The 22,622-nt window shown below is 37.8% G+C and overlaps 1 protein-coding gene across 2 annotated transcripts; it reads left to right on the forward strand.

The window, feature by feature from the left end:
- Window positions 1–157: 157 nt before the first annotated feature.
- OTULINL (OTU deubiquitinase with linear linkage specificity like) lies at window positions 158–17,268 on the forward strand. 2 transcript variants are annotated; one of them, XM_034411893.3, is made up of 9 exons: window positions 158–338; window positions 6,291–6,465; window positions 8,966–9,122; window positions 10,214–10,245; window positions 10,350–10,441; window positions 12,784–12,933; window positions 13,740–13,868; window positions 14,720–14,992; window positions 16,975–17,268. In XM_034411893.3, the coding sequence occupies exons 3-9, from the start codon at window positions 9,052–9,054 to the stop codon at window positions 17,152–17,154; spliced, it is 927 nt and encodes a 308-aa protein (XP_034267784.1). In that variant the 5' UTR covers window positions 158–338; window positions 6,291–6,465; window positions 8,966–9,051; the 3' UTR covers window positions 17,155–17,268. The 2 variants fall into 2 exon arrangements, with proteins under 2 accessions (XP_034267784.1, XP_034267786.1); XM_034411895.3 differs by having other exon boundaries at window positions 217–295.
- The last annotated feature ends 5,354 nt before the right edge of the window (window positions 17,269–22,622 follow it).

Below are 22,622 nucleotides of genomic sequence, written 5' to 3' on the forward strand. Positions count from 1 at the left end.
TTCGTAAAAATGATAAAATAAATTCGCCCAGGGCAGTTTCCATCCTTTTGGACGGGGTTCCGGAGAGCATCACCTCTTGTTTTTCAACAAGAAAAACAAAACAAAACAAAACAAAACAAAACACCACAGGCCGCTTCGCTTTCAGAGCAGCCGGCCCGTTCTCCCTCCGGGGACCTGCGAGAGAGGCGTGGCCGCTGTGGCGCAGTCTGTCAGCCAGGGGCGGAGGCCTCTGCCTGCCGCCTTCGCCTTCCTCAGCTTCGCCCAACGCTCCTCAGCCGCCGCCCGTATAGCAGCGGTAGGTGAGAAGCGGCCAGGCAACAGGCTCAGCCGCGGAGTGGGTAAGCACCGGCTCTTCGTCTGTAGCCTTCTCCCGGCCTTCAGCAGGCCAAGCCAGAGGGGAAAAGCGCGGTCCAGGCGCCAGGCGAAGCCACCCTTCGCTTGGCGCCCTTTGGACTGCTCGCCGGGAGGAAGGCGGTTGGGGGCGGCGGCATAGTAGAGTCGGGGCTCTGCCCCTTCGTCCCCTCTATCTTCTTGCTTCGCGCTCCCGAGTTCACTTTGGCAAGGCTCCCGTTTTATAGCCGGCCCCGTTCGGTCACCCGTTGAGGGTCGGTTCTTCCCACCAGGGTCTTCAGCTATCTCTCCCAATACGCAGGTTGCACCTTTGCACGTTGGCGTTGCGTGTGTGTATATGGATGATGGGATTTGGGTTTGGCGGGAGAGGAGGATTGCTGCCTTTCTTTGCTGACTTCGCAAATGCCTTCTTTCCGAAGCCCGGAAAAATGAGCTTTCAGAGTCTCAGTTTGTGGGGAGAGGAGGAGAGGAAGTTGGCTTTGCAGAGCAAGCTGAAAGGCTGTGGTCGGGGCTTTGTGATTGTGCCATGATAAGTTCCATATATGTGAAAAAAACAAAAGACCCAAAAAGAGAAATACCAAGCTGCTAATGTATATGATAGGGCCTCTGCACCCCTCAGCTCCACCAGTGTGTAGTTGCCTGCCCCATCTGAACCTACTAACTAATGTAGGGTACAAATTTGGCTACCTGTAGCAGGTATCTCTTTGGTTTAGAAAAGACTTCCATAAGGGAAGACCCACAAGATTCCCAAGAGGAATAGCCAACAGCCCTGGAAACAGACTGGGCAGGGGAAGACTATTCTAATAATGTGAGAGTAAGGTGGGAATGTAACAAATAAAGTAATAAATAAAGTAAAAGTGGGTCCAACTAGATGATCACTGAAGGGCCCTCTTTGTTCTTAATATTGTAAAAGAGAAAATGTTTGCAATTATATCCAGCATGTAGGCAGGCACATTCCTTTCAAGTAGGACTTCTACTTCAAGGCCTCTCGGTTGTCACAGATAAGGACAGTCTAGGTGATTTACACTTTGAAGGTCAGAGTAACGGAGATGTCCATATTGTTGTTTCAACAAGAGATAATTTGAAATTATGCTTCAGTAACTTTTTAGAAGAATTATTATAACTGTTTTGCAAACTCAGTAATTAGGAAATGTCAATTAAAAATGACAAATGTATATGACCATATGAATTGCTGACTTCACAGAATCCTTTGTTTGAAACTGTATAAATGCTTAGAGCTAAAAATCATACTTCGTTCAAACTCTTGATAGCGATACCAAGGTTTGATCCTTTATTGCAATAAATAAATAAACTGATTCTGTCTGCCCTAAAAGGGATGTTTCTTTAATTCCCTATTTCCACAACACTAATGCAGTATAGGAATTTTTACTTCTGCTGGTAAAATAAATCTCTTCCATGAGGAAGTTTGCATTAATTGATGGACATTAGCATCACACACACACACACACACACACGTGTGTACGTGTGTGTGTATGTATATGTGTATATGTATATATATATATGTATGTTTTTAGTCCAGTCATTTCAGAGTAATAAGGAATTTGGTGGGGGGGCAGGGAGGGAGGGAGGATAATACAGATAACATCAGTAGTCTTAAGGTTTGTGGATAGGATAGGGTGGGATGGGTTGAGATAATCTTTGTCATTTTTTTTTTCTATGAGTACACTGGCACCCATTAAAAATTAAATTATGTTGCTTCCATTCTACCACAAGGGGAAACTCACAGTTCAAAAATTGATCAGTCTGAATTGATTTGAAACTGTTTTTATTAATATACAAGGAAAGGTTTTCCTTTAGCATAGGATAGTGAAGATGTGCTGAGTTCGAGCAAAAAAACTATAAAGTCTAACCTCCTGTTTTTATAATAAGATACTTGAGATGGATTTCTTCAGAAAAGGATAGATTTAGAACATGAGGGTACTTTGTAACACCAAATTGCAAGGTGCAACACTCCTTTTCCAATCACCAGTTAACTAAATTCTTTCTGGATACTTTTTGACATTTATCCTTGCCTTGATTTCTCTTCTTTCCTCTCCCCCTTCTCAACAATCCTCTGGGCATATTTAGTCCACTGGCCATTGTACTGCCGGCTGCCTGTAATTCGACAGTTCAATTTTCACCTGCTCAAGGTTGACTCAGCCTTCCATCCTTCCAAGGTTGGTAAAATGAGGACCCAGATTGTTGGGGGCAATATGATGACTTTATAGACCGCTTAGAGAGAGCTGTAAAGCACTAAGTGCTAATGTTATTCAGTCAACTGCCTCTCCTTAGTTTTGGTTGTTTGAAACATATGCATTTCTGCAAACCTTAAAATCTCTGCAAGCCTGTTGGCTGATGCCATTTACATGAAATCCATTTTTGAGAATTCTTTACTGAATACATATGCAAAGAAGACTTGTAAGGAGTGTATCATTAATCTATTTAGGCTACTAGTCTCTATTCTGGTAGCAGAATGGATTCCTAGGGACCCATAGAGCTATTTGGGTAATTTAACTACAAGTGCTGAGGATTAAAATGGAACCATTTACATGCAACCATGATTATATGGCCATCAAACTATAGATCCTCCATGTGAACATTCAAATGTTTTCTTCAAAGTTTTGCCTTAATTCTGGTTTTTCCTTGGTGTTTTGTAAGGAAGAACCTTTACAGCATTCTTCAGATATAATTGTCTCTTGGCATTATTACTCATGTGCTGTTGAAGAAAGGAAGTGTTTTCCATCAATAAAATATTGAGGTTGAAGTTGCAAAGCAAAAGAGCAGCTTTTGAGGCTTGTGGATGTTGAGCTGCAAATTTGAAATAGCTGTGCAGTTGTTAACAAAACCACACTGGTATGGGTGTGGCAATGCAAATATAAAGAAATGAAATCAGCTGCTGTTGGTTCTGTTCCTTGTTTCTGAAATTCTGAATCCAAAGTCCAGGCTCATGTACAATTCTTTTTCAGTCCCCTTTTTTCTTTGAGAGATGTATCTCAAGCTAATTAAGTGTGGGTGGATAGCATTATGGTAAAGCAGAGAGTGATCAAACTGATCAAAAATCCAGTATCAAACTGGAATGAGATATTCAAAAGGATACCATCACATTCAATCCTGGACTCTATTTCTTCAACATTTCTATTAGATACTTGTATCGAGAGGTAAAGGAAATGTTTATCATATTTGCAGATGATATAAAACATGACATACATAGTATCCTATAATAATTTACATATGGTTTGATGTTAGAGAAATGGTATAAAGTAACAGAAATTTATCAGAAAATGAAATGAAAAATGAAAAAAATGCCCTTTGTGGAACAAAATCAAATACTCAGCAATACAATGGGAGACATATCATTTGGAAATAATATTTTTAAACAGGTACTTATAATAGTAGTTTTTACAAACTGAATGTGAATCAGCAATGTGACAGGAGTGCCATGGATTTCTTCAGAACAGGATAGATTTAGAACACGAGGCTACTTTGTAACACAAAATTGCAAGATGCCATACTCCTTTTCCAATCACCAGTGAACTGTACTTTCTTTCTGGATACTTTTTGACATTCATCCTTGCCTTGATTTGTAGACAGACATCTGCCTTTTCCTTTGCTTGATTTAGATTCTTAATTGTAAGATTTGTGTGCTGTTAAATACGGAGGCCACTAGGTTGATCCAATGAAATGAGATCCTCTTTTTTCTGTTGCTTATAGTGAGCTCTTCTTCAGTCGCTATGCAAACACTCCCAGTGAAGCAGTAGCTACAAATGGAAGAGTTCTAGTAAGAATAGGTTGACAGTGGAACCAAGTACTTAGTATTCACTTCACTGGATAGATTACAACAGGGACTAAACACTCATCTCTCAGGGATAATGCATTTAGCAATGGACTCAGTGGCCAACCAACAATATATTGTTCTGTGTACAGGCCTGGTTTTCTTTTTGCTTTCTAATCCAACACAAAATTAGAAAGAAATTATTTAAAGGGGATCAGGACTCTTTCAGTCCATTAGGCTAATTTTCCAAAAAACAGAATAGAATGAGGCCAAATTTGGCTTGCCAGATGCAGTGGAAAAACACACCAACAATTAAAGAGGATCCAACAATAATTTTATTGAAGTTAGCACATTGCAGTGAGTCGTTGGTATCCTGCTAAAAAGAATGAACACCAGAAAGTGCCTTAACAAGCTCTTATATAAGGTTACAATGATTGAAGATAAGCATGTACAGTATATGCACACTGGACCATTGACAAATAATTGTCTTACAAGTGGTAAGGAATACAGCTACGGATTTAGGAAGGAATCTGTTCCTCTGTGCCAGGAAAGAGAACATTTTGTAATGCAGGATACTGAGAACTGTGACAACTAATCAAGTTGATTGTTGTTCTAACAGTTTGAACCTGTATCCCTCTTTGAAAGGGAGAGTTATAAATCCATCTGTTATTGGTGTCCTTGAGAATGTTGCAGTTTATGGAGACATACAATTTTTGAATTCTTGTCTTAGGTTCCAGGGGATATGTATCATGGGAGAATAGTTGTGACATGCATAGAGGGAACATAGTTTAGCAATTAAGACTATAAGTAAATTTACTTTTACATTAAAGAAATAAGAAATGGCAAAGATATTCAAGAACTGCTGATGACCTATGTATGAACTCACAGAAAGAATGCAGAATGCAATATCCAGCAAAAAAAAAAAAAGTTCACATTCAAAAATTAGCCAGATTTATGTAGAGGAATATACAGTTGGGTAGTGATTTGGAACGTGGCCAACTACACTCTTGCAAATTCCTCTCAGAATAGATTCTACTTTTAGGGGGTTTGGAAAGAGCTCAAAAAGTTATGCTGTAGCTTTTGCTACATAAAAGATCCCTTATAGAACTATCTGCCTTGCCTTGCAGTAACAATTTGAGATGGTTGCTTTTAACCTTGACCTCTGCTGCATATATCATGAAATTTCTTTTTCTCACATCCCTGTCAGCGGAATGTCTTAGGCAACGCAAACATATGGTAATAATTTCAATTTTTTTTAAACTTGCATTACCTATGACAATTATAAATTGTTCTTGGAAAAAAATAATTGTTGGAAGGACTGTCAAAACATTTTGCTTTTCTTCTGACTGTTCATAGCTCTAACTGTGTCTGCTCCTTGATTCCAGCTGCTCATCACTAAATGTAGACCTTGCTGATTTCTGCAACTTTCTCTCCTGTCATCAGGAAACATAAAATTTGGTACCCAAGATACCCACTTTATGTAGTCAAAGAGGATAAAAAAAACAACACACCAAAAAAAGTGTAATGAACTTTCTTATTGATGTTACGTGGGTAATGCCTAAGGGGGAAAGGAGTAAACTAAGCAATTGCTCATACTTTAAATGGCCCACTCCATATGATACAAAGGTAGAATAAAAATAGAGATGTTGTAAATGCCCCATCATATTTGAGGAAGATTGAACTGAAGCTGAATCCTTTATCTAGACGATTAGAATTAGGATTGTTATTTTTACCATAGAATTGATTGCAAATTTTCTTTCCTGGCTTGCCAACTGTTTGGCCAGTTTATTTATTAAACTAATATCCCATCTTTTGTTCAGAAGTTTAATATGGTGTACATAGCCTTTCCTTTCTTTATCCGTGCCTTTGTTCCTTTCACTTTTCTGATACTAGAAGGAAATTAAGTACCCTTCACAGGGATGTAATGTGACTGCTTACTTAGAAGCTGTCCTACTCAATTTTCACCCATTTATTATGCTCATTTTTCCTTTTTAATTATATGACTTGTCATATTTTTTTTAAAAAACCTTAAATTTTACATGCTTAATGCTTAAAAAAATCAGAAGCTGACCTGATTGCCTTATTGTACTCATGTTTCGATATGTCATCCAGGTTATCATGATATATATATATATACCGTATATACCTAATGCTGTATTCTTTCTAGGAAGGACACACTGTCTCTGGGAGTGGGTTCTCACAACACGGCTGACCCAGTCTAGAGAGAAGCACAAATGAATGGTGATCCAGTGCCAGATTGTCAAGGGAACTGAGGGCTACCCTAATTGCATAAGGAGTGCCATCCTTCAACAAACTTTACCCAACTTCACAATGGCTAACAGGTTATCATTTCTTGGATTTTGTATGTTTTTACATTGAAAAAATAAACAGAAAACAAATGTGTAATGGCTAGATCAGAGTTGGAACCATGGAAGGGGAAGACTTAGCTTCCCTCCCCTCCTCACATTTCCCATTTGAGAATAGCCCCATTTTCAAATGTTTTTAATTTTTCTTTCCCTTTACTATCAATTAAAAGAGAAAGCTAGCTTTAGGCTGCATCTTCCTGGATTTTGTGACATGGGAGTCCCAAAATAGGAAAATTAATTTGCCCTTATTTTTAGGAATTATGAGGTTAGGTTGGGTCACTTTCTCACTTTAGGGCTACCCAGGATGGACTTTGTAGTGCCAACAACATGGACTTTGCAGTATGTTGTACTTGCTAACTAACATAATTATTTTGTATTTTAATTCTACTCAATTTTCTCTTGTTTTAAAATTTAATGTTAATGGTTTGATTGATAACCTCTAACATTCCTAATCTTCAAGATAAAAAACTGTCTTTGTTCCCCAGGATAGGATGGGAGGTCTGGAGTTTTCTTCTAATGAGAGAAAGTTTCTTAGTGCTAATTGGTATTTGATTTATTTCTCTGTGATCTTCAACAACCTTATGGCTTTTCCCCTCATTAATATCTTAAATTTTACACCTCTGCTTTCCTCAGACTTCATTTCAATGGGTACCGTATTTTCCGGCGTATAAGACGACTTTTTAACACATGAAAATCTTCTCAAAAGTCGGGGGTCGTCTTATACGCTGGGTGTCGTTCTCCTGTAACCAGGCAGACCAGCCCGAAAGGCTCTGACGAGCCTTAAATGGCTCTGGCGATTCAAACTCTGACGATCCCAGCTGAGTTGCCTGCTAATCAGGCAACTCAGCTGGGATCGCCAGAGCCATGTAAAAGGAAAAACTTTTTTCCTTTTACATGGCTCTGGGGATCCAAACTCTGACAATCCCAGCTGAGTTGCCTTCTAATCAGGCAACTCAGTTGGGATCACCAGAGCTATGTAAAAGGAAAAAAGTCTTCCCCCTCCAGCTTGCTTACCTTAGCTGCTAGTCGCAACGCTTGCCTTGCTTCGCTTGCCTGAATCCATTCCATCAGCAAGCAACTCCATGCCTGCAATCAAGCAGGCAGGGAGTTGTGGACTTCAACTCCCAGAATTCCTCAGCCAGCAAAGCAAAGCTGACTGAGGAATTCTGGGAGTTGAAGTCTACAAGTCTTAAAGTTGCCAAGGTTGGAGAACCCTGTTCTATTGGGTAAGTTTTTTTCCCCTTTGGGAGCTTTAAAAAAATAGTTAATTGGGTTTTTTTTAGTTGTTCTTTTTTAGACCTAGCCATTTAAAGTTTAGGAAGTTTTAAATTTAGCTTTCATATAAAAATAAAAATAAAATAAAATAAAATAAAATAAAATTTGTGCTGCTTTCTGAGATTTAGTGTTTCTGTAGTGTTTCACTCTAACTACACAAACACAAAATCTCACAAAGCTGCATGTGGAATTTTGTGTGTGTAAAGTGTGAAAGTTGGGTTTTTGGGCTTGTTGTGGCTGTGTGAGGTTCCTGCTTGTTGCAGGGGCCATTTTGGGTCTAGCACAGCTGCTTTTACATTGTGGGTGACCCAGTTGATGTTTTTTAATTTTTATTTGGTGTGCGTTGGAAGAGGGGTAGTCTTATACGGCAAGTATAGCCAAACCCTATATTTTAACAGGAAAAGTCGGGGGTCGTCTTATGCGCCCAGTCGTCTTATACGCAGGAAAATACGGTATATGTGTGGTCACATGTAATATGTTTAACTCCATGTAACGGATTTTCTATGCAAAGGAGGAGTTATTTTTGCCCTGTCCAATCAACTTTTCTATTGTAATTTCCTTTGATGTGTTAACTATAAAAAGGACTGAAAGCTGAGTCTCAGCATACCCTCTTTAAACGAGAGGAATCCTTTTTAACCAGAACATTCTGAATAAATCCTAATAAAATGATATTCCTGCCTTGGTGCCTTTATGAAGCCTGGGCATACCAGGATCAGAACTTAGGCCATATTTGGCTAACAACCTGACCAGACTACTACTTTTGCGTGAGACACTGGGACTTCTCATTGCAAAGGCAGCCAGTAGTTGGGTTTGTATAGCCATTGCAGTAATATACAGTTGTCACAAACACAGCCATACTTTGACAAAATTTCAGCTTCAAATGTGTTTTTAAATGATCTCTGCAGTACTTTAAAGTGGATCTTGAGCACTTTAAAACAGCTGCAATCCAGGAGAAAGACACAGCAGCTTTAATGCTTCTTTTATGCCCTTCTGTGTTCAGAAGTATGTTTGGGGGATTCAGTCCAAAGTATTTCACAGCCTCTGCCTGCTGCAGCATGTTGTGTAACCATGGCCTGGAATGGATGCCTGAGGCATATTTTTGTATTCTTTAAGGAGGACAACCCTTGTATCTTTTTTTTAAAAGTTTCATTTGCTAACCTGTAAATGTCATGAAGCTTAATCACTCCTTTCTCTGTTCTAGGCTAAAATGGAGTACAGGCTTGAAGCAGAACTGACTACCACTCCTATTCCCTGTTACAAGCAGCATAGGAACAATTTGGGTTAACTATGACAGTTTTTGCTACTGCTCTTTGGTTTTGTAGGCAACTATGTGCATACCTAGTTCATCTCCTGAAAAGGTCAGTTTTAAGTGAGAAATCTGAGAATTAATTTTATTTTACATTTTTTTATTTTACATTTTTTTATTTTTACATTTGTTTACATTTTACATAAATATTTTACATTTTACAGTACAACATATTTAATAGATAGAAGTATAATAGAATATTTCATTGTGGAGTATTTCCTGTTTGGGACTCTAGCACTCCCATATCATTGCCTCCTGGGTTCTTTCTTTCTTTCTTTCTTTCTTTCTTTCTTTCTTTCTTTCTTTCTTTCTTTCTTTCTTTCTTTCTTTCTTTCTTTCTTTCTTTCAACATTTTGTTGTGCAGATGCCAAGCATGCTTAGTGGTTACTGACAAAATTTGGGGAGGAGGAAAAGTGTCTTTCTTAGCATTTTTCCTTAAAATTTCACTTCTACAAAATTTGGAGTTCAGTTAATCCCATTTAGAATTTCTCACTGTACTGTAGAAATCTTGATGCTCATACTGTAACTTTTCCTCAAAAAGAGGGGAAAATATACTGCTCTTGGAGAGTCTTTACCTATTACAGTTAATAGGTAAATATTGATAACTATCATTTAATTTGAAAGCTACATGATGCTTTGCTTTTCAATAGCACTTAGACTTATATACTGCCCCATAGTGCTTTATAGCCCTCTCTAATTGGTTTACAGAGTCAAAATATTGCCCCCAACAATCTGGGTCCTCTTTTTACCGACCTTGGAACAATGGAAGGCTGAGTCAACCTTGAGCCGGTGAGAATTAAAGGAATTGAACTCCTGGCAGTGAGCAGAGTTAGCCTGCAATACTGCATTCTAACCACTAGGCCACCACAGTGTGTAACATATCATATGCTCCCAGCCAGTGTGGTTTTTAAGATCTGGTTTATGGTTTAGTCTGTTGCATGAACCTAGAAAAATGTGATTTATTCAGTTAATTGATTAAGCAAACTATACCATGCCATACTTGTGAGCCCAGCCTTGTTTTGCACAAATAAATACTTTTCTGTCATCCCCAAGCCTCCAACTAGCTTTCTCAATGTTATAAAGTTGTGTGAAATCTTAGTTGCTTCGCATGCTCTGACTGCTGATCTTTTGTTTGGATTTCAGGTGCAGCAGATACCTACAGAGAATATTCACAAGTAAAATGTGTGGTGTTGTTATGTCTGCATGTATGTGTGCTAAAAAAACCTTTCATAATGTAAACAGATTCATTTTATTAAGTCATACTTGACATTTTGTTTAGATAACCGAAGTGTTTGGGACGAAACTGACTTGCTCACTTTCTGTGCAAAAGAATGGAAAGGAGAAACAGAGCAGGCAAAACAAATGAGAGAGGTGAGCTGCCAAAGCACAAAATGGGGTTCTTTTCGATGACTGGACAATCAAAATGTCTTCCATGTTGGGACCACAGTAATATCTCAATATACAAGAAGTGAGATATCAAACTGAAAGTTGCATAACCAAATCTTGTCTTCTCTACTGAAATTGCATGTTAAGATCAGAACTATTTTCAAAATGGGGAGAAAAATGTAGACATGTTTGAACATAGTTTTAACATTGTAGATTAAAAGTATTAATTCATTTTGTGTACTGTTCAGATTGCTGGACTAGAACAGGCAGTCCCTGGTTCAGTACCCCATTCAGTTATGTAGCATGTTTGGTGACTGTGGCATAGCTGATGTTGGGAAGCTACCAGCCAGGCAAGGAATCATGCAGGGAGTGACCTAGGACTGACTCCACACAGACACACCTGAGTTCCATGGAACTTTATCTCCTTGTTCCCAGGAGGTGATGAGCAGTCTGAAGATTCTTGTAGGTAGAATAAAGTAGTCAACATGAACTTTCACACGTGAATCTGGTTGCTTGCACCTGACATGTAACATCTCTCAGCTCAATGTAATTCACAGGATTTTCATTTTGCAGATAAAAATGGGGGATGATTTCATGTATATTCCTGTGAGCTAAGAGATTACAAAAATTGGTAATCATATTTTTCTTTAGTTATAAAATTAAGTTTAGATTTGGGAAGTTGTACAATCTGAAATAAAGAGAGCCAATTTGATCTAGTGGTTAAGGCACCGGGCTAGAAAGCAGGAGAGTTCAAATTCCGCCTTAGCCATGAAAGCTAGATTGGTGACTTTGGGCCAATCACACACTCTCACCCAACCCACTTCACAAGGTGGTGGTTGTTGAGGAAAATAGGAGGAAATGTTGGAAATGTTCACCACCTTGAATTATTTGTAAAAACATAATAAAGATTGGATAGAAATAAATAAATGACAGGTTTAAAGAAATTAAGATGATAATAGAATAAAGAGCAGTTTTCCCTAATTTTGCTCAAACAAAAGAGGATGTTTTTTTCTCGTATATATTTTTTGCCCATTTATTTTATTAGATATATAGCCAGATAGTAGACATAAACTTTCCTGCAAAGCAATTTGGGCTTAATGATAGACCTAAAATGAGATTCCTTGGGCGAATAATACCGTAAATAGGGGTAATTTCCTGAACAATTAAGTAAATTTGCTCTATTTTTTTAGTGATCTTCTGAGGTCTCCCTGAATTAAGACTGTTTCTAAAGAAGGTTCATTTTGACTGCATTTCTGTTGGCAGTTCTCAGTTTTGTTTTATGTTTTGTTTAATTCATTCTGACTTATTGTGTGTTAACCTTGTGAGAATTAGGAACAGTTTTGTGAGCTGTTATTATGGTGTGAAAATTATGTAATTTTTAAAATGAGCAGTTTGAAAGAGAAACATTATGCTACATTGATAAACACTTTTTTCCCTGCTGTTAATTAAAGGATTGCATGCTACGCTATAAATTTTTTTATAACTGAGATCATTAGCAGAAGCTAACATTAACAAGAGTATATTAATAGGGGTGAGATAGGGTGCAGCCTAATCAGGAGTGACAGTTAAAGTCTGGATTCCTTTACCTAGAACAAATATAATAATATTGTTTAAAATTGTTTTGGTTCAGAGATGTTTTTCCTCATTTTTGAAAATATAGTGCTGTCTTTCTGTTTTGGCTTGTTTGTTGCTCAAGTTTTGAAGTCTTTTATGTAACTGGTAATGGGACACGGCGGCTTAGTGGCTAAGACACTGCGCTTGTTAATCAGAAGGTTGGCAGTTCAGCGGTTCAAAGCCCTAGCGCCGCGTAACAGAGTGCACTCCCATTACTTGTCCCAGCTTCTGCCAACCTAGCAGTTTGAAAGCACGTAAAAAATCCAAGGAGAAAAATAGGGACCACCTTTGGTGGGAAAGTAACAGCGCTCCGTGTGCCTTCGGCGTTTAGTCATGCTGGTCACATGACATGGAGGCATCTTTGGACAGCGCTGGCTCTTCGACTTAGAAATGGAGATGAGCACCGCCCCTGGAGCTGGAAATTACTAGCACGCATGTGCCGGGGAACCTTTACCTTTATCTTATCTGTTGTATATGGATGGGGTATTTTGCTATTCTAGATTTTAATTTGAATGTTGCCTTGAAAAATCTACCTTTGTAGAAAATATAATATAGTTTGATCTGCAGGCCACTAAAAGGATGTTGGGGACCACAAGTGGCCACATGGCCTAAGTTTTACTCTTTGAGTAGTCTTCATGTTCTCAATTACTATTATTAAACTATTGTTCTGACTAGTCATTTATCCCACCTACCCCCTTTTTACTTTCTCAAAGTCTTACCAAACATTATTTTGGAGTTACCATGTGAAATATATAAGACAAGTCAGTGGAGATAAATACTGTTTGCTGAGAGCTGTGCTATTCCAGATATTCAGCCAAGGTCTTCCTCTCCCATCATGGACTAAGGCTACAGATATACTAAAGGTAAATCACAAAATAAATCATGATCTACAGAAAAAAAAATGTTGGGGGGATGTTTAGATTTTTTAAGGCATTATTATAAAAATTGGAGACAACTTTGAGTTCAAGTATAGCAGAACTACAGTATGTTAATGTAACTTACCTCCCAATTTTTCAGGGAAAAAAAACTTCATATAATAAACTGGAAGCATCTTGTTTGGAAGTAAATATTCTCTTTGAAAAATTAGGATGAGGAGGCTGAGGTGCATCATACTTGTTATCCCTATGCTTGTAGTTTTCACCTACAGGTAGTCCTCAACATATGACCAGTTGCGTAATGAATATTCAAAGATACAGACTCAAAAAACAGTTATGACCTATCTTTAAAATTACGACTGATGCACCACCTCCACAGTCCATGATCAAATTTCAGGTGCTTAGTAACTGGCTCACATTTATTACAAGTTGCAGTATCCCATGGTCAGATGATTATGTTTGGCAGTGTTTGCTGTTTTCCAGCACAAAATGCCCATTGGATAGGCTGGTTTCAGACTTGCAACCATGTAATTCACTGAATAAGTGCATTATTACCTTAATGATTGTGGTGACTCATTTAACGTCCATTGTAAAAAAAGGCCGTAAAATTGAGTCCAGTCATATGTGGACCTATGACCACAACCACTTATGCCCAAAATTCCAGGCTCAATTGTAGTATTAGACTAAAAAGTAGCATTAGATTATATCAAGGAATATCTGTAGACGATTCAGGGTATCCCAATTTCCTGTTAAACTTCTCCACTGAAGAATCAGCCATGCTCTTCTTTTTTCAGCTCCCTGAAAAACTTCTTTATTCACAAGGATGTAATTGGATCCAGCAGTACAGCTTCGGATCACAACGATATACAGGTTCAAATATACTAGGAAAATTACGTAAATGTATTGAAGCATTAAAAGGACAGGTAAGGGAGTAGATATTAAGGGATAAATAAAAGTCTAAAGCTTACTGGTGCTGTAACAATTATACGTTAGTAAAATATTAGGAGTAATTTCCATTAGCATAAGTATCTAATTAAAACTCAGGTTGACCAATCAATATATGGTTGTGGAAGCATATAAATATTGAAGGTAACATTTTAAATGCTATTTTTAAAAAAATGATTGATAATATGCCTTAGAACATATTTTACAATTATTTTACTTTACAATTTCTTGCATATTTCTGTAATCATGAGTTAACATTTCTTTTAGTATCTAAGAAAAGCACTGTGATTTTGATAGTCTGCAAATATATTTACCTTATTTGAGGTTAAAAACTGTTAGTTTAGCCCCTCAAAACTACTTAAAGGTGTAGTCCTGTCATACTAATATGTAGCCTCTCTTGAAGAATATCCTTTTGAGGGAAACATATTATTTAAGGAATTGACAACATTGTATATAGCATCTTTCATACCTGTGAACCACTGTGTAAACTGCTGGAATATTCCCATTTAGAATACCAGCCATTCATTCATTTCCTTCTGGATGTCATACTCCATTCTTTTTCTCTCCCTTTTTCTCCTCCCTGCTTCCCAAAATAATCAGTCAATTTATGCAGTCCTTCAGCTGATCTAGGGGTTTCTTCTTCTTCTTCTTCTGGAAGTTCTTTCCTCCAGCTTGGTTCCTACAGGTGCCTCAACTAATAATGCCTACTGGTACCTCTTATATGCAGATCCATTTGAGTAGATATAACAAAAATATTGTCACCAAAATAAAACAACTGTTCTCATAGATCTGAAGAGTTAATTTTCTCTCATCCTATTCTCTTTTGTAGTGGATGGAAATCAGTGGTATTAAAGATCAAGCTCAAAGACAGAATTTTTGCAAAGCTCTCTTTACTGGTGGAAGCATGGAGCATAAATTCTATGAGGCTATAAAATTCCTCATGCTCTATCAAGTAATAGAAGCTTATGAACGCTTGGCCAGTAACCAGGAATGCATTCCAAACTTTTTTAGTGACCTTTTTAGACGGGATACTTCTTTGGACCCTTTAAGTTATATGATGAATCATCTGAACTCAATAGGAGACAGAAGAGGTCTTGATCAGGTAAATGCAAAACAAAATGTAATAAATTTTGGCATTAAAAAAGAACTTAGGAGGCTTAAACTGATTTACTTCTGTGCTGCCCAGAGCAAGAAAAGTAGTATTAGACTAAAATTGTATGCAGTATTTTTAAATCACAGGGCTTAATAAGCAATCCGTTTTCTGTTTCTGCTTATTTTGCAAGTTTTCTTTATTTGTATTTTTCATATAAAAGGAAAAAATTAGGGAAGGGACTGAAGCTACATGTTCTGATCACCCTACAGTTTTGTTTTGTTTTTGATGACAGATAATGGCTTTTTTATTCTCAGTGACCTTTTATGTTTCATAAAAGCATAAAATGTTGTAGGATCCAATCTGGGTCAGTCATCGGGGCCAGAGTTTTTGTTTTCTGAGCTTTCGGACTCATGCTGGAGCCCATCTTCAGGGAACTTGAACATTCAATTTTGCAGTTATTAAGATTGTTGGCTGAGCAGGCACAAAAAGAGCCAGGGATATACCGTATTTTTCGCACTGTAAGACGCATCAGACCATAAGACGCACATTAGCTTTAGAGGAGGAAAACAAGAAAAAAAAATCTGCCTCTGCCTCCCAGCATCCATCCGGTATTCATCTGGCTATCGTCCTTGCAGCAAACAGCCAACAGCCTAGTCAGCACATTATCGCAGCCCCAGCACATGGCTCATCAGGGCTCCACTCTGTTGCACCCACCACTGGTCAACTGAGCTGACCTGCTGCTGCCGGGGAACGCTGGAGCCTTTGCTGCCAAACAGCTGATTGGCAGTTGGATCAGCCTCCCAGAATATCACCGATCAGCTGTTCTAGGTGGCGGGATCACCACTACTGCCAATCGCCCCTGCCATTCATCACCGCCGCCACCAATTGCCACTGATCGCCACTGCCAAATGACAGCGGAGGTGATGGCAATCGGCAGTGATTGGCGGCTGCAAAGGTGACCACTACTCAGCTGCTTGGCAGCAAAGGCTCCAGCGTTCCCAGGCAGTGGTGAATGGTGGCAGAGTGACAGGTGGCGCACCAACCCCCCTCCTCCCACCACAATATTCACTTTATAAGATGCACAGACATTTCCACCCACTTTTTTGGGGGGAAAGTGTGTCTTACAGTGCGAAAAATACGGTAATTGAAGCCTGGGAAACAGGCCCCTCGTCAGTCAACAGGAGTGCTGATTTACCACCAGCTTCTCAAGTACTTATAAGGCGAGGGCTGTACAGCAAATGGCTTAATAGCCAGTTATCAACACACCCCAATCAACATCTAAAAAGCCACATAACAACAGGCACAATATAAATACCACTCGCAGAACAGCATACACTCTGCTAGAGAGAAGTTCCCTGAAGATGGGCTTCAGCACAGGTCCAAAAGCTCGGAAGACAAAACCTTTGGTCCCGATGATTGACCCAGATTAGATCCTTTAACATTATCCTGGGACACATATATTTGTCTTCATTCATAAGAAATATTATATGAGGAATCTTCTGCTTTTACCTTTTGCCACATTTAGTTCACTTTGTGTGTGTGTGTGTGTGTGTGTGTGTGTGTGTGTGTGTGTGTGTGTGTGTGAAATGGAAGTGGAGATCACCTTGCCCATTAATTTTAGAAATAAAATACCTGAAACATCACAAATATATTAATTTGATTGGCCATACCTTTTTCCCTCAGAGCTCTCTGCTTGTATATTTTGTCACTTTTTATTGCTTTTAATAAAGGTCTGGATTACTGCAAATTTTTATTGATCTAGTTTGAAGACTATATTGCTTGGGACGGGTTTGGCATGGTTCAGAGGGAAATGAATTACTGTACTTCCTTCCTGAATCAAGAAGTTTTATGGACTCATGTGCATCAGAAGCTAAAATATACACACTATGAGGAAAAAAAAGGAGCCAAATTGACCATCTTAATTATGAATGAATTGTACATTATAACTTGTCTTTTCTATATTGTGAGTTTCCCTTTTTTCTCCTCCACAGATTGATCTATTTCTTCTTGAGCATTCTCTTGAAGTAAAAATAATAGTTTATAGGTTGTGTAAGATTAATACGAAAGATTTCCTAGAAAGATACACAGATGAATATCAGATGAATTGGCATGAGGTCCTCCTTCTAACTGAAGATGACCGGCATTATCACATTCCCGTTGTTAAGATATGACCGCTTGAGGCTGACATATATTTCCACATCAAATTCTTCTGAATAAATTTATTCAGATGAATGGTATTCTGTATTTAAGAAATATCTCTGCTAAATAAAAATATGTATGAAACAGTTGTTGGCCAGGCTGTCTTTCAGTTAAATCTACTCCGAATTTTATTATTTGTGAGGAATAAAATGATGAAATCATGTATTTCAAAGTGAACTTCTCACTACCAATATGCTGAAGGCTCTAGTTTATGGTATAACCTGGTTATTACAATGCCAATTGATACAAGATTGTATATTTGTGTTAAGATCCATTTGTATTAGAAATCAAAGCGCCACAAATTTTAACAATAATAATAATTCCTTGACCTCTGGTAAGTAAGCTGTCATTCTAAGACAAAAGTGATTGAAGGATCATTAATAAAAAGAGCTTCCACATCTTCTCCATCTCAAACTTTATCTAAAGAGGTTCAGCAAACTATAATGTAAAATACATACATGTATAATGTAAATTGTAACACTGGAATACTTGAAAGTCTATGGAGATTAAAGAGAAAGAGCTATGTCTACTTATATACAACACTAAGCTAAAAGTTGGTTGGTTTCTTTTTTAGCTTGGTGTGATAAGTTACAAACTACAGTGCATAGAGTAACAGATTACAGTAAATCTGAAAACAAGCTGACCACTTTATCTGATTTGTGCTTACTGCTACACATCAGAGGGGCTATACAATATTTTCTGAACTTAGTCATTGGAACTTAAGCCGTTGCACAAAAGTTGTTCTCTATCAGTTCCTTCAGAAACCTTAAAAAATTACTTCAACTACTTAGTTTACTAAAAAAATACCCTGATCATTTATTGTACAATGTAAAAGCAAAAAGCATGTCATATTCTTATTGTACAGTGCATCTAATAATTTTCTCAGTCAAGTAGCTAGTAGTTTGTATTGTTATAACAAACTTTTACAGCCTGTGGATTTTAATCAGCCAAATCAGTTTTGCAAAATTGCCATGTATTTTTAACACATTATTTCTATATAGTATGTATATCAGTAAGCCTAATAGAGAGCTATGTAAAGCTATTGTTTTAATATATTTGTATAATTCTAAAGCTTGCATTATTCCATGTCTTGTATTTGTTAATGATTATTGAAAGTGTTGTACAGTTGAGGCCCCAGCTTTAGTTACTGAAAGGTAGTCTTCGTATAGAACACACAAATTAGCTAAGCACAATTTGGCCCAGTATGTTGTATGAATCCAGACCATGTGGTTAGTTTGTAATAGTTCAGTGAATCATTCCAGTCCAGACCACTGTATTGGGTGGACCACAGTGCAATGAGCCAAATAAGTTTTGTACAAGCATAGTCAAACTCACTTTCATTTTTTCTGGAATATTATCCAGATCCCCTCAAACTAATGTTCACTGCCCAAAGCATTAGGCAATCTGATTTCTGTGCCTAAAGCCATTTTCTACAATAGTGTTTTCCAGCTTTCAGCCATTGAAAAGAATTTGGATACAGCTCCTGTTATCTCTCACCAAAGGTTAGTTCTGGAGGAAAGTGATGGAACTATAGTCCAGAATGCCCAAAAATAAGGTGGGAAAAGTCATTCTGTACTTTTGTGGAATTATAGCATGCATGTAGCCATTTTGCAACATACTGGAGCACATTTTATGATCTAAATTTTGGTTTTATATTGTTTAATCATTCTGATTTTATAGTAGATTTTAATGATTTGCTGCTTCTCTTGTATCTTTGAAAGACATTTGTAAATCACTCAACCTCAGTATAGTTTAATGTTTAAAATGAAAGATTGGGCACCATCTTGTCCTCTCACAAGGACAAGATTGTCCTTGTGAGAACAGAACATATTCACAGAGTAATATACAGGTAGTCCTCGACTTATGATCACAATTGAACCCAAAGTTTATGTTGCTCTGTTGCTGAGTGAGATATTTGTTAAGTGAGTTTTGCCCCATTTCCTGTGTTAAGTGAATCATTGCACTTATTAACACTGTTGTTAAGTGAATCTGGCCTCCCCATTGACTTTGCTTGTCAGATGCATTAGGTAATTATGATTTATAAAAAAAAAACCAAGCTAATATTCAGCACACAGAAAACAAATGAAGATGTGAAAACCAAGGGTAAATTAAAATAATATGAAATTGTTCATTTTTTATATATTTTCAGTATTGCCAACAAATTAGCAACTACAATGTTTTTTTAAAAAAAGATGAACAGGGATGTGAAAGAAGGAAGTTACTGTTCAAACACATTAGTCAGCAAACCATGCTGACATTTAGAGGAGCTTCATCTGTCTCTTTAAACTTGGAGGCAGAAGATATAAGAATACTGGGGCAGGTGGGGCAGTGGGAGTTAGAAGGAGAATGCTTTCTAGTATAGTTAAAGATTAATCCACTCAAAAAGTAATATGTCACTTAAAGAACTTAGACTAATATTTCCTATATAGGAGTCTCTAATGTTTTACTTTTTGCTTTTAGCAGGGACGTTCAATCAAATTAGTTCCTGCTTTCTGTTTGAACTGCTAATCAATTCAAACTTTTTCACTTGTTCACTTTTTCCTAAAACACAAGGGGGAAAATTCAACTTGGTTGATTATTACTTACATCGGGCATATGGATAAAATAAATGTATGCAGTAGTACAATAGGACTCAGATTTTCCTGATTTCTATCCTGGTGCCTTAACTATTAGGGCAAACTAATTCTCAAGTAGGGCAGTGATGGGCTTCATTCCCTAATTAGGGCTGGAAAAAAAACTTATAAATAACAGCTGAGAGGTGCCCTAGTGCCTTGTTAAAGCACAGCGGAGAGTCGGAGCAGGCAAAGCTGGGAAGATCACTCGCCAGCGCCCCATTAGCGCCTTGTTAGGGCTGAGAAAAAGTTTTGAAAAAGCTACATTCGGAGTATAAGAGGCACCCAAATTTTCAGCCTCTTTCAGGGGGGAAAAAGGTGTGTCCGAAAAATATGGTAAGTAGTTCCCTGTCTGGACAGAATAGCCACACATTAACAGATTTGCTCACTATTAGATACAGAGAATGGACATGAAGTAAATCTTTCCCAAAGTTAGAATTAGTTGTATAAATTTGTAGTTGCCAATAAAGCACGAAATAGGCAACTGTTTGTGCTTAATAGATGCAGCATTCTTTTTTTTTAAGCTTTCAACCCAAAATTTGAATTTGTCTTCATCATCACCAGGGCTTTGGCCCCATCTGTTAAGATTATTTTAGTTTTATTTTATTACTTCCAGATTTTATTTCATCCCATGTCCAGAGACTAAAGCAATTTACAGGAGTGTAATAGAAACCACCTTATATAAAACTTTTGGCTCATTCAACCCAAACAGACAATTTTAATTCCATCCTTTTTTTTTTTTACAACCCTCTCTTCTATTGTATCCCAAAACTTATCTTCTTGATCATCCTCATGCTGTACAGTATTTCTGCTATTAAAACTGCTATTTTCCACACACTGTTTCTTCAGGATGTTTGGTCATATTATCTGCAACGTACATGTTCACCACATACATTTGGATGAAGACTTTGCAGCCCCACAAGAGAAGCTGTGTCAGCAGCATGATACAGCTGCCAGCTCTGCTTTCATACTGCTAAGAGCTAGGGAGTCTAAAGCATCCTTAAAACCCTCCGTTGCTATGGAAATCAACTCCTTGCATTATGACATAGTGGTGCCTTGAGAGGCTGGGCCAGGAGCTGCTCTCCTACTTTAACCTATTCATGAAAGTGGTGAGATGATGAACAAAGAACAAAGAAAAGTGTGTTAAGGAAGATACATTAGAAGGGATCCCAGAGGACCGCAGCAATTGCACAATCAAGGTTTTATTTCTTTTGTGTTTCTTTGTCAGAGTCTTGACTTTTGACACACAAATTCCCATGGATATCCCTGCCCCACCCTGTCTGGTCATCTTTTTTTTTTTTGTTATTCCTTTAGACCTTTCTCCATATGCTATCTCCACAGCCTTCATGTACCTTGCCTCTAACCATCCTTGTTCATTATATGTACCAAAGTATTAAAGGAAAATGCTATCTTGCCAGAGCTGAAGAAGCTTCTTGGATGAGAAGCAAAACATCTTCAAAAGAAAAAACGAAGTCCAGTTGCCTCCTGAAAAGGCACCTTAGGGAAAACTGGAAGAATCCTCCCCCCCCACTTCTTAAGAAAAAGAAATAGGCTGAATATGTTGCACAAGTACTTTCTGTTTGTTTTCAAAAACACTTCAAGTAGTTTAACGTAAGAGGGCAGCAGTCACAAATGACACTTTAAATGACACTAGTCATTTGCTTTCAGGTATATGCATGTAATAAACTTTTCTGCTTTGCTTAAAGATCTTTTGTTTTTACTGTATTGGGAGGTTACAGCAAGATCTACATTTACTGGAAATAATAGGTAAGTAATGTAAGCGTATGGCTGAAAATTATCTAGTTCTTACTTTAACAACTTTAATCTACCTATGGCAAATGACAAAGACCAGGTCGGTTTTGGTGATTTTGGAAAACAAGCATGGCCATAGTTGGTTAGTACTTGGATGGGAGACACTTTGGAAATCTCAGGGTTGAAGACTACCATGGAATTTGAATTTGGAAAACACCACAGAAGACCACAGAAGACAATGGCAAACAGACTTAATGGTTGTTAGGTTTTTGTGCAGCTCAGAATCTGAATTAATCCAATGAAACTCTGAACATGAGGCAATCTGATATTCAGCTTTATTATTGATCAAGATTAAAGCTGGGCAATCTTAATCTCCCCCCTTAAACAATAAGGCAAGGAGAGAAAAGCAGGCACATTAAAAAAACTTTTCCTCAAACTTCTTACAGTTTACACAGCTTGCACAGATCGTCATAGTGTTGCAAACATAATTTCTATCCATGATTTACATGATTTTCTCAGCGCTTAAGAACAATGGACCTCAGAAAGGGGAAAGGAATACATTTTCTGGCATATAGCCCAGAGGTTTGTTAGGGAGTGCTATCTCACATTCGATTGTTACAACAGGTAGAATTCACATTTTGCATTTCACAATAAGTTACTTAGCTAGGCTACTTGGCAGTTAGCCTGGAGGTTTTATCTTTGCAGGTAGTGCATTATGGAGCTTAGCTCTGCAGGAAATCAAAAGTTGAGTTAGATACATTTTGCACATGCTCTAATCCTTGCATGGTAATGGCTGCCTCACCCAAACGGATGCTTCCTGGATGGAAACTGGAATCCAAGATATATAAGCTAGGTGGGTGATTTGGGGCCGGACACATTTTCTCAGCCCTAGGAAGGAGACAATGGCAAACCACTTCTGAAAAAACCTTGCCAAGAAAAAAAAAAACAACCTTCAGAGACTAATGTCCAGGCAGTTCCTAAGAATTGGATACAATTGAATTATTTATTTAATGTCACCCCTCTTGAAAGAACAAATGCGATCTTTGTCCCCAAAATTATTGGAAACACCAATCCTG

The sequence above is a fragment of the Pantherophis guttatus genome, chromosome 3 (assembly GCF_059756535.1).
Source record: "Pantherophis guttatus breed Tessera chromosome 3, ASM5975653v1, whole genome shotgun sequence".
Lineage (NCBI taxonomy): Eukaryota > Metazoa > Chordata > Lepidosauria > Squamata > Colubridae > Pantherophis > Pantherophis guttatus.

Excerpts from the sequence above, each read along its gene's own strand:
- OTULINL (XM_034411893.3), top strand. The coding sequence starts at position 9,052 with ATGACAGTTTTTGCTACTGCTCTTTGGTTTTGTAGGCAACTATGTGCA. Across the intron at positions 10,442-12,783 it reads AGGCAAAACAAATGAGAGAG|TCTTACCAAACATTATTTTG; the intron begins GTGAGCTGCCAA and ends ACTTTCTCAAAG. Across the intron at positions 13,869-14,719 it reads TTGAAGCATTAAAAGGACAG|TGGATGGAAATCAGTGGTAT; the intron begins GTAAGGGAGTAG and ends TCTCTTTTGTAG.